This window comes from Cygnus atratus, chromosome 3 (assembly GCF_013377495.2).
Source record: "Cygnus atratus isolate AKBS03 ecotype Queensland, Australia chromosome 3, CAtr_DNAZoo_HiC_assembly, whole genome shotgun sequence".
NCBI lineage: Eukaryota > Metazoa > Chordata > Aves > Anseriformes > Anatidae > Cygnus > Cygnus atratus.
The window spans coordinates 84,315,307-84,327,788 of NC_066364.1; the positions used below are offsets into that span (position 1 = coordinate 84,315,307).

The window sequence follows — 12,482 nt, forward strand, 5'->3', positions numbered from 1 at the left end:
ATTTTTTTTCCTTACATAAATGCTGCACAGAATTTCAAGTATGCTAAAGGTGACATCAAAATGATTAATAGCTTACCCAACCAATAAAGCCCTAATGAGACAAAATATGCAGTACCACACAGCATAATATGCCACATTTCTCAGAGATGCATTTCCCTACGAGAACAATGGTTAGACCAGATGCTTTCTTCTAAGCAGTGCTTGGCTGAAACTGATGCCAAGAAGGAATCAGACTCTTCTGCAGGAAGCCTGCTGGAACGGGAACTGCCACTTGCTTCTTCCCTGCTAAGGGGTGAGGGGGGGAAGCTCCAAATGCATCAGGTGTAATGAGATTCAGCGCTATTCCTTCTCACTACCAATACAACAAGGATACAAATCACAGAACTATATGGACTACTAAAACCTGTAATCCTGGAGAGACTTACTTTTAAAACCAGTCTAACGATACTTACTGCTGGGTTTATGTTAGTCCTACAGTTCTCCATGGGAGGTTTTCTGAACTCTGCATGTCCTGGATTTCAGGCAGGGATTTTATACCCCAAAACCAGCATGAGTGCAAATACCACCCCGCAGAGGTACAGCCACCTGGTCAGGCCCTGCTCCCTCCCTGCCAGGGAAGGGCTTCCAGTTTTTCCAACACTATTCCTGCCCACCCCCCCACAAAACGAACACTCCCAGAAGGAAGCAAAGCAAAGCAAACACTGCAGAGCAGTACCTGGCCCTCCTCCCACACACTTCATTGCATTTAGAAACTAAAAAAAAATCCCTCCTAGATCAGTGGCTCTCATTCAAGCCCAGCATATCCCATCTGCAATTCCTCAGCCTTACTCAACTGAAAAGGGTCAGGAGCCCATACAGCTCAGAAAATACTGCAGTGGAGAGCTGTTTACTGGTGGCAGATTGAGAGCCTGCCTCACCAAACCACCAACATGCAAATGCCAGCACACTACCATGTTTCACTTAATCCAGCCCCAGCATCACCTCCTGCTGGCTCAGGGCACTGGCACAGACCACCTCCATCTGCCCGCAAGATCTTGCGTATCTTTTAGCTGACCTGTTTTGCCTTGACAGAGATGAGTGTCTGTTCTTGCACTGAGATATGCTATCCCCACCTCCAAATAGTCCCTAACTCTACAAAAGAAAGACCCTAAGCCAATATTTACAAAATTAAGGTTTCCCTCACCTCCTCTACAGCACCAAAAAAAAGTTGAATGTTGCCTGCAGATTAATGCACTCATGGAACGCAATTAAGACTACAGCTCATCCAAAAAAAATAAAGCTGAATATTTTCCCATTGGGAAGTAATGGTTAATTAAAAATGTCAGAATTTGTAATTTCCAAAGGATTTTTTAATTTATTTCTTAAACCAAGTGTCTTATTATTGAAATGACTTCATAAAAATATTTCATGATGGCATATTCTGAATTCTTCCTGAAGTGACTCCCCAACTTGTCGAGGATTATCATCTACATAACTGGTCCCCAGTCTATGGGACACACCAAATTAATAAACACTGCCAGAGGAGATCACAACAGCGACTACAAGGTGGAGCAGATGCGGTAACTATGTTTGTAGGGACAGAAAACATACATAACACTGCTAGAAAACAGCACTAGGAAATTAGGGAAAATAGGTATCAGCAGGTGGGAAAGGTGCTGCAGCGGAGAAGTGTCAAGAAGGGTCAAAAGTCAATGAGGTCCAACTGAAAAAAAAACATTAAAAGACCTATATACAAGTGATTCTGAAATGAGAATTCAGTGTAACAGGTCAGCCTAAAGGATCTCGTTCACTTCCAGTCCCACATTTCTGATTTCTTTTTTATTTAAGTTAAAGTAAAACCAAGCAAGTTCATACTGGCCTGAAAAGAGAGAACAGTGATTACTTAAATTTGGCACCATACACTCAAAATACTCATTTTCAACATTATGAAGACTTCTGCGAACTTGAACTCCAATTCCCATGTAGTTTTGTTCAGGAATCCTTGTTGTACCCACACACCTCCTTGAAGGATAGCACTTCGCAAGGTAACTGAAGCATCTTTCGAAAGTGTTTCTTCCTCTACACGCTAGGGCAAAGACACTTCTTAACCACCTGATATTTTAAGCAAGTGAAGATTTCTACAAGAAATCTTTAAAATTAGCTTTCAAAATCTTTTAAATGAGCTTTAAAATGGCTCATTTTGGCACATCCTAACATTGAAATCCCCTGCTGAATGTAGTCATTTCCTTCGAAGTCTACCTTTATCATAAACCTAGTTCAGCTGCTCAGATTAATGATTTTTCTTTTTTGAAAGTCAGTTTACTTTCTGATTTGACTTACTGTATTAACCAGAAAACTCCAGAATCAAATCATTCTTCAACTAAGTGTAAATTGTAAATCCAACTGTACAATATGCATTTTTAAGTTGGTCTGTATTTAGGAAAATAAAATTGTCCTGTTTTGCCAATGTTCCTTTTAAGTCTGCAAACTGCAATTTAATTTAATACCCTGCTGTTTATTTTGCTCAGCAAATAGTTCAATTACAAATGCACATATTAAGGAATTGCACTAAATCTACAGAGGCTAAGTAGAGTACAAAAGCTTTGGCTTGGCCGAGGAAAGGTTTGCTAAGGGCTGCTATAAAAACAGAGCTGCATAGCAGTTTAGATAGCTTTTCAAAAGAAATATGAAATAGTGGACAGTACTCAAGAGAAAATGGATCTGACTAGTCTGAGTTTTTGGTTGGTCTGAGTCTTATTCATATCATTTGCCCTGAGCTGTCAATCCCAATAAATTCCCTGTTTTGTCTAAAAAACATTTTTTCAGTTATACTCAATTGCCACCTAATATCAGAAAGCACTATATAATATTAATTCAATATTCATTTATTGAATATTAATAGCACAAGATACTACGTAACAGTAAATACACAACATGTTAAGTGCAGACAACTTAAAGAAGCTCTAGCCTGTGTCACTGAAATCAATACCTACAGTTGTGGAGGTAGAGCAGCTTGAGCTGGCTTCAAGCACAAGATGCCTAGAGCTGGAAGCCAAAAGCAAAGATGCCCCAGATGACTTTAGATGATCCAGCGCAAATCTTTGAAGTGTGTTCACATAATTATTTTCCCAAAGGGAGCCCCATTTCCTAGTTTCACTGCTGTTACAACTTAGGCTAGAAGAGGCTATTGTGTTACACCTTGCAGGTTTGCTCATGCAGGTCATTGCCAGCACAGGGAGTGCTGCATGCTGTCTCATTTCACATTAGACTTGCCAACAGAAGATTTCCCAAAGACTCTGACACATTTGTTTTGAACTTACCTTACAAATAACTCTGGTCTTTTATATTCTTCAGTCATATTTTTCCGCAATAAATCTACTTGTGGCATTATTATTGATGCTACAGTAAGCACCTAATGTACGTTGCGCGCATTTGCTGTACAATGAATCAAGATGACATATCTTTCTCCTTTCTACCTCCATATGTTTTAATCCCAAAAAGGAGGAGTTTCTGGCCTGTTGGGAACATTGCATATCATACTAAGGCAGAATTGTTTCTGAAGCACATAAGATGTGAAAGGACCATTTGAAGGTCAATGACAGAAGTTAAATCCCTATACCTTTGATAAAGTATCACTACTATTTCATTTCGACCATTAGTTGTCTTTCTTCACTTTTCTCTATTTAGGAAAAACAACCAAATTACCATGCAATGCTAAGAGGAATGATGTAAAAACTCAAGGGTTCTATAAGGCAAACCATACGGTTTCAATCTCAGGTGCCAGGTTCTACACCATATCCCACCTTACGCAGTCACCTACCCCTGTGTGACCATTTGATACCACGTCCTCCCAATTTCCATGCACAAGCTCCAGTGACAAAACAAGACAAATAGAAAAGCTAAAATTTTAGGGTTGAACACCATTAAGAATGGTTTCATAGGATAAAATCATAGGATAATTACAATTGGAAGGGATCTCTGGAGATTCCTAGTGACAAAACAGGATCAGCTCCAGGGTCAGACCCCTCTCAGAGCTTTGTCCAGCAGGGTCTTGAAACCCTCCAAACACACAGATGGCACAACTACCCTAGCCAGCCTGTTCTATTTCTTGGCTGTCCTCAAGGTGAAAAAGCTTTTCCTTATATCGCACCTGAAGCGCTCTTCCTTGAGCTTATTTCCATTGTCCCTTGTCATCCCACCACCCATCGCTGTGAAAAGCCTGGCTCTGTCTTTGTAATACACTCCTCAGAGCTACAGTTTTGCCCAAGGCTCTCTTCTCTGCAGATTCTCACAGCTTTCTTCCTCTTAAAATAGAGAGGACATACTTTAACATAGAAAAGATTATTCTTGAAATACAAATTGTTTTACTGAAAAATTGGCTTAGAAACTTCAGTCTGCAACCAGAAGTCTTCTTCCCCCTCCGACCAAGCATAGCCAAACACCACACATTTCATCTTGGTTCTTTCTTTATCTCTGATTACAATATTATATTCGTCAATCTTGTATTCGTAACTATGAGAATATTTAAAATAAAACAAGGCAACGTGTTTACTCTCCATCTGTAACTACAAACAAAAAGATTTGGAGGTGTGACAGTGTGGAAAGTGTATGGAGACCCTGTAAATTAAGTATCCAAATGCTTGTTTTTCTTCAGTACTTTATAGCTGTAATTTTTCATCTTACCTGACAAGATTTACCACAGTATTTAGCAACCTTGCACTGAGAGCATCTGTGCAGATGTTCATTCCTGTTTGAAAAAAAGAAAATCAGTTATAAATACAAACAGTTTTATATTTATCTTTCTTACATAACTGACAGTTTTCAAATATTCCAAGGCAAGAAAAGTATCTGGAATAAAAGGGGAAAGAAAAGAAAAGAAGAGTAGTCTAAAATGCATTGTAGCATGAGAAGAAACGGCACACTTAAATACAAAGTTATTTGCACAATCCTTCACACACAGGACTCAGTATACCTGGGGCCACTTTGGATCCACAGCAGAGATATCAAACATGCTTTTTTTGTGCCATACAGCTACAATCCCAATGAGTTTGATTTTGTAGATATATAACTAGACATTATAACTGGAGCTGAGCATAACAAGTAGAAAATATATTTGTTAATGGTCTTGGGTCTTGCAGCAAGTGCCATTACCTGTCTTAAACAAGACCCTACTGTGAAACTGCAGTTGTGACATCAAATTATTACTTCATTGAGTCTGAGGTTGACTTGTCAGCAAAAATTTCTGTCTTCAGAAAATATTTTTGGTTCAAGTAAAAAAAGATTTCAGACCAGTGTAAACATGACAGATTTTGATGCTCCCATCCCCTCAGCTTCCTGTAGGAAATTGAATGTACAGATCATTAGAAGCAGTAACAATCTTTAATACCTACTGTATGAAAATCACTATTGTGTTGCACAAAATTCTTCACATATTCCTGTTAACTACCAGCTTAAACGTAATTTAGAAATACTTCATATTTAAGCATATTTTAGCATTTTGCTATCGCCTCCCTTACCTTCCTACCTGCAAAGTGAGTCCTGGAGACCGATAAAAAAAACAAGCAACTCTTAGATTCCTGTAAACCGAATCTAAAACCTTGTGCATGCATAATAGGTTTGTGATTTTAAGGTAAAATCCCTGAGGGCAATTCAGAGATAGAAACCAGTCTGAAATCTTCATTTTGCCAGCCAGGGAGAGCTGCTTCATTTTCAAGGTTGAGCAATGACAGACCTTTAGCCAGCCTATGACAGAGGACTGTATTTACCATTCCAGATTAGAAGTGCACATCAGAGTTATTTGGGGAAAAATACACTGCAGTAGAAAAATTACTGTAGACAACAGAAAATGAATAGAAATGCTGTTTGGAACTGCTCATTGATTTGGATATCAGAAGCAGTCCAGGTATAAATAAATGCTCACAAACAACACACACAACTTAATTCCCACCAAGACAAGTTTTGACACACATTTTTAATACTGAGCAGCATATTTCATCAGGGACAAAAAGAATCATTTAAGATACCACTCGCACCTTCTTTCTAGATGTTTTTCAATTAACAGCATAGACGAACACTTTTCTGAAGCTAGACCTTTCAAATTGCTGAAAGACAATGCTACAAGAATTTTAATTTGCTTTGCTACCTTTCTGCCAACGAACTTTCCAAATCAGATTCATCATTGGCAGTGCTATCGCTAAAAAAAAAATCTGCCTACCAACCAAGATTAAAAGAGAAAACAAAACATCTAGAGCTTTGGTTTGATGTTCAGCTGTCCATCTGCATGGCCATAACCTTCAAGACTGCCACTCTGCAGGTCACCTCTGCTTTTCTCTATAGTTCTACTTCACGTAGCTTTACAGAATCACAGAAAGGCATGAAGGATCTTCCAAACTCTTTCTTGATACCTTCTTCATACTCAATATTTTACACCTATGCTAGCATACTCCATCAGACTTCAATTGTTGCTATTTGCTGCAGAATGACTGAGCAAAACGTTTAAGACTTTTTTATTCTAAATACTATCCATCTAAACACAAGTTAGGACTTAGCTAACGCAGCATTTCCAATGTCAGTCACATACACATTAAAGTACCAATCTGGCAGAGCATCAACCAGTAGAACACAGATTCCCGGAGCAGAGTAATTCTGACTTTCTGCAGCCAGAACTTAAGTGAATGAATGTCCGTAAGTACTGGAGAACTCTCCCCTACTGATTTCACATCCTTCCATCAGGAGACTAAATCTGACAACATTAATAAACTGCAACCAGGCCTTGCCTTGGTATACTTTCTTTAAGAGATGCCAGGATTTACTGGGATTGTTGATGTGAAGTCGCGAACACTTACTTGCTCTTTGTTTTGTCTTACAATTAGCAGACCTGTTGCCACAAAGCACCGAACTCCTTCAGCACCTGCTGGAGTTTCAGTACTTTACAGGATTAGATCCTTTGTATCCTTTTTCCCCCACAGAGTTCACAATGCTGCAGTAACAAACAAATACACACAAAAATCTAGGGACCAACACTCAAAACTTGGAGTTTTGCCAGACTGACACTACCAGTCAGATTATTTGAATAAGGTGGCTCCCTGCTGGCACTGCATAACAAATGAACAATCCATTCATCTTTTGGGGTTTCTCTGAATGACAAGCAGACATAGGATGGCACTTACAGACTTAAATGCTGCAACTACTGATAAAATTGTTGCTTTTCCCCACCCCCAGTCCTGTCCTTGTGGACTAAAATGAAGATCTTAGAGCATCCATGGGTCTTGCAACATGACATTTTAAATGAAAAAGAGCATGATCTAACACAACCTGAATAAAAGAATTCAAGAATAAAATTGATGTACACATGATTTATATGTTCTAGAACACTTTAAAAATGGGGTAATTTGCCTAGTTTATTCCTGTAGTTCTCAATATTTTAGAACCATAGAATCATTAAGGTTGGAAAAGACCTTCAAGATCATTTAGTCCAACCATCACCCTACTACCAATGTCACCCACTAAACCATGTCTCTAAACACCAGGCCCAACCTTTCCTTAAACACCCCCAGAGACAATGACGCCACCACCTCCTTGGGCAACCCTTTCCAATGCCTGACTGCTCTTTCTGAGAAGAAATGTCTCCTAATTTCCAACCTAAAACTGTTACAGACTTTATTGAAACAAAGTCACTGTCAAATACAGCTGTGCATTTCCCATCACTTGTAAATATCACCCAGAGATAACATCAGGTTACCTCCAGGGTATGAATGGCATCTCAGCTGATGTGATTCACCTGAGTCAGGCTGCAGATGCCCTACCAGTGCCACACCTTGCCCTTCTGAAAACATCAAATGAGCAGTCAATCAAAGCACTCCAATAACGACCTGGCCCCAGTGAATGGTATTATTTTTGTTTGCTGGGGAAGAGCCTAATATAATTAAAAAACACTGAAACCCAACCAAACACGATTAGGCTACTTAATTTATAATGAAAATGCATCCACACTTCTCTGGTGATAGCAGGCACTTGACTTTCAGCCCCCACTCACCAGACAAGTGTTAGATGTAACACAACATTTGATTACCAGACTACTCTCACCACTCCTTGGTGTACAATTTATTCACACTTCTGATGCTTCCACAGCTTGCAGGACAAAAGGGTAATCTCATGCAAATTTCCTACTGCATTTTTGTTGTTGATACTGTTTTTCAGTTAATAATCCTGCTCTACAATACACATTGCAAAAGAGATGCTCTTTCAGATGCATGTCATGTAGAGCTAATTTCCTGAACAAATTATTGGACCTTTGATTCAGTCGAACACATCAAGTGCATGATGCCTACTTGGATTTTTTAAGTGCGTGCATTTCAGACCCATCACAAAGTGAAAGCAATCGATACCCACAATAAACAAATACATCGTCATTCTACTAGTGCATTTTTGTCTTCCAGTAATAAAACTAAAGATGCTAATAACAAACAGCATTTTTAACTTGGTAGATCTGGGAGCAGCAGGGTTACATACAGTGCAGTTACCACTTTCCTTCCTCCCCTCTCTCCCAGCAGACAGGTAATGCCATGGTACAGCACAGCTGATCATCTGCATGGGCACTGGCAATGACGGGGGCATCGCCAGCATACCAAAACCAATAGCATGGCTCTGGTGACAATGACAAAGGGTGCCGGGGGAAGGCCTGGGCAGGGGATAACACTCCCATGGCCTGCCAAGCCCCGGCACACCCCAAATCCAAGCCCTTGGCAAGCAATAAGGGCAGTGACCCAAGCCCAGGGCACCACCCTCATGCAGCTTCCCCTTCCCTCCATGGCCTCAGGCCTGTTCTGCCATCAGAGACACACTGGTGGATGAGAAGCCACCAGTTCACCTGCCCTGTGGTCCCTACTTATGAGGCTGCTGAGGTCTCATCCCACCTCTGGAGCCTACACACATACTATGAGCAAGAATACTTTGAAATCCATGCCCTACAAGTCATACAAAAATGCCATAAAATGCCCCACTTGCACACTTCATTAGGAAAGCATATGAATTAATTTTAACATAGGAGCAGCACTAGGGAGAAGTAGCTTTTCAAGGGGTAGTGAGAATGCCCAATGTTTAAATTAAAACATGGTAACCACAACTAACTGTCAGACTCATCTATTCAAGTGAAATCTAAGAAAGACCTTTCATATATGAAAAAAACACTTATTTCCAAGTACAATGATCATCTACTTTACACCTGAACACACTAAAGAAGTGGTATTACATTGCCCAGGAAAGAAAAGGGAGAAAACACAAATGACCAAAGCGCTTGGCTTGTGGCAAAAGTTCAGACACCTGTGCTCTCGTGCAAACCACCTAGTAACACAAACAAAAATACAGTTTATTTGGCATACCAAGTAATCTTCCCACTGCTTAAGTCTTGGCTTCTGAAGCCTCACGTGCCACCTCAACTGGTCACATTCTCTGGCTGTAACAAGAATTACAGAAAATAGCAATCTTGTATTTAACACCCTGAAATGTTTTGGGATACTTTCTACACACAAAAAACAGAATTCAGATAGATGAGGGGAGAGAGCACCCTTCAGCTTAGAATGAGCCTCGATTCTGTTCAGATTTTACAACTACCATCTTTACATATATGCTACCTTTATTTGGCTTAAACATATACCCTAAGTAGGTGATAAACATGCTGGGTCATATTACTTCAACAAACCGGGTGTTCTGGATGGTATTCCTTGTCTACTTCCGTGCATCTGCTATTATCTCCCTTAATTCTTTTCTTGCAACTTGATTCTTCTGAAGAACGCCTGGTCCAAAAATTCTAAAAAATACCTTCCAAATAAAACTGTTGTAGTCTACAATCATTTTTGTTCCAGAATCATGTTTTCATATATGATTTATGCTGGATATTTAGCTTTTTTCTTCTTTTGGGATTTGACATAGCCATGGCTGAAGCAACAATAAGATATCCCATTGGGTAGATTTTCATTTGCTGTCATGTAGAAGTTAGTCTTTGTGCTCATGTCGTAGTAGTAGCATTGCTAACTTTTCAAAAGAAAGTTATTTTTACATCTTTTAAATAAAGGGTGAAGTATCTTTTAAAATATCCAATGCTCACAGAATGGTCTAAGATTCTTCACTGAAATTGAAAGAAGTTATCTAGAGCCACAAGTGGAAGATTCTCCTTTTGTTACAGAGGAGAAAAAAGTACTTTCCTGAAAACACAGCTACTGGAAGTACAGTACTTATTCTGATATAACCAAGAACAGAAAATTATACAACTTGATGTTGAGCTGGTACCTGATAACATGTTTCAGATACAACCCTTTCCAACAAATATCTTACAGTTAACACCTTCAGTAGGCAAGAAATTTAGTCTGTATTTGGAATCCTACTTCTTCACTGAATTTTTACATCTGATCCTAACCAATTCAAGGACATACAGAAAAAATGTACAGGAAAATAGGTCTACTAAAAGCAAAGAGAAAGCTCCAGAAGTTGCAATTTCAGTAGTACAAGGCCACATTCTGATTCTTCTACCTGAAAATATCATTCAGGAGAAGCAATCGGTATCTCCCAAAACAGCCCCTTTTTATTCTAGAAGACAAACTAGCTTTAAAATCAAAGAACTTCTACCTTTTATATAAATACATATATATACACATGCACACGCATCCAGTTTATCAAAGGGAAAGATGAATAAAACAAATGCTATCACAACAAAAATCAATAGTTGTGCGCAAACACAGTGATTATCCCCAACTGAGAGCAGTGATGCAGAAACAAGAAAATTTGGCTTTGAAAGCACAAGGCAAACTGTTTCAAATTGCCTCCTAAGCCTACTTGCCCTGCAAAGCTACTTTGACACTGTTTCCCTCAAACGAAGGCAATCTTCAGTGTTTGCCTGCAGATGGCATGCCAACATGCCTTCAGCAATTTAAGGCTTAAACTGATTAACTTCAGTCACACAGTACCTTCATTACACCTTGGAATTTTAATTAAATAAAAATGCCAAAAACTGACGAAAACTAAGATTATATTTCACAACAACAAAAGGTCGTATGTACAACTGAAAAACATGCAAAAGAAAAGTCACAAGCAATACTTTTAAAGGCTCATTTCTTGACCATGTGGTTACAATCCAATGCAGCCACAAGCATTACAAAACATCCCATCTTTCATTTTTTCCCTGATAAAAATGACAAATACAGTGTCCATAGGTCAACATTCAAGAAAAACAATGTGGTTACTCTGAAATATATTATAGTAAATATTTTCTTCCAGCTAGTATTTGCCTCTTGGATCATATGGATCTATGATTCAGTGAAATTTAAACCTCTGACTCTCTCACAGAAGAGTATCTTTCTCTTCTTGCCCATATTTACATTTCTAGAACACATTTTTAGAGGCTTTTTACATCTTCCATTTCCAAATATGAACTGATACATCTAGAAGTCCCCTCATTCCTGATGGAACACATCTGGAAAGTGCTGAACAAAAACCTAAAATATTCCAAACAAAGAAATTGTACTAATGTGGCACTTGAGGAGAGGGACTCTCTGTAAGGAAGTGTGGTGATAGGACAAAGAGTAATGGTTTTAAACTTAAAAAGGATAGAATTCGATATTAGGAAGTAATCCTTCCCTCAGAGAGTGGTGAGGCACTGGCAGAGGTTGCCCAGAGAAGCTGTGGATTCCCCATCCCTGGAGGTGTTCAAGGCCAGGCTGGATGGGGCTTTGGGCAACCTGGTCTGGTGGGAGGTGTCCCTGCCCATGGCAGGGGGTTGCAACCAGGTGATCTTTAAGGTCCCTTCCTACTCAAACTTCTCTGTCATTCTGTAAGTTTTCCTCAGGCAGCAATTCTGCACAGACAAAAGCACTTCTAATGCCAAGTCTAAACTCAGCCTAGCAGAACTGCAGACTACTCCTGACAGGACTGCTGTTTGCTCTCCTAAGCAATTCCATACCACTGAGAGGCACTAGTGAAACCTGAGGAAAGATAACTTTTAGTAGACCTACAAACACTAAAACTTACAAGTATCTGCCTATCCACTTTTGTAGTTGAGCTGAATGAAGGGTCTCTTAAACTGTCAAAAATACACACCTTACAACTTTTTTTAAACATGTACTTCTCTTCAAATCTTCTGTATTTCATCAGACACTTTCCTGTCATTGTTATCTCCAGCCTAACACATTTGTTTCCTTGCCACTGATCATATTTTTTCCCTAATTTCCTCATGCTTCAATGACTTTCCTGTTTCAGATTTTCTTTCCCATTTTCTAGATAAAAGGGGACTTGATTTTTTTTGCTTGGAGAAGTCTCACTTGATTCCCCATCAGCCCCAAAATGTTTATCTGCCAATAATTTCTGGCCAAGAACAACACAAAATGTAGCTTGGAAATGCCTGTAAAGAGTGGACTTTCACATACACAGCACAGTACCAAATACTCTTACTTAATCACTACTATAACGATTTTCCATTTTACACTTCTTACAGTAATTTTCACTTCGTATCA

At 39.2% G+C, this 12,482-nt stretch overlaps 1 protein-coding gene across 5 annotated transcripts in view; it reads right to left on the reverse strand.

The window, feature by feature from the left end:
- The window catches only part of SMYD3 (SET and MYND domain containing 3), a 387,798-nt gene that overhangs the window by 353,265 nt on the left and 22,051 nt on the right, over window positions 1-12,482 (reverse strand). For 4 of the 5 annotated variants that reach the window (XR_004781466.2, XM_035564736.2, XM_050710156.1 and 1 more), the window contains exon 2: window positions 4,663-4,726. The exons of the other annotated variant lie outside the window; for it this stretch is intronic. Coding sequence is in view for 3 of the 4 variants with exons in the window: in XM_035564736.2 (XP_035420629.1) it covers window positions 4,663-4,726 (64 nt within the window). In the remaining variant the exon portion in view is untranslated. The remainder of the gene's footprint in view (window positions 1-4,662; window positions 4,727-12,482) is intronic. 5 annotated transcript variants of the gene reach the window in all.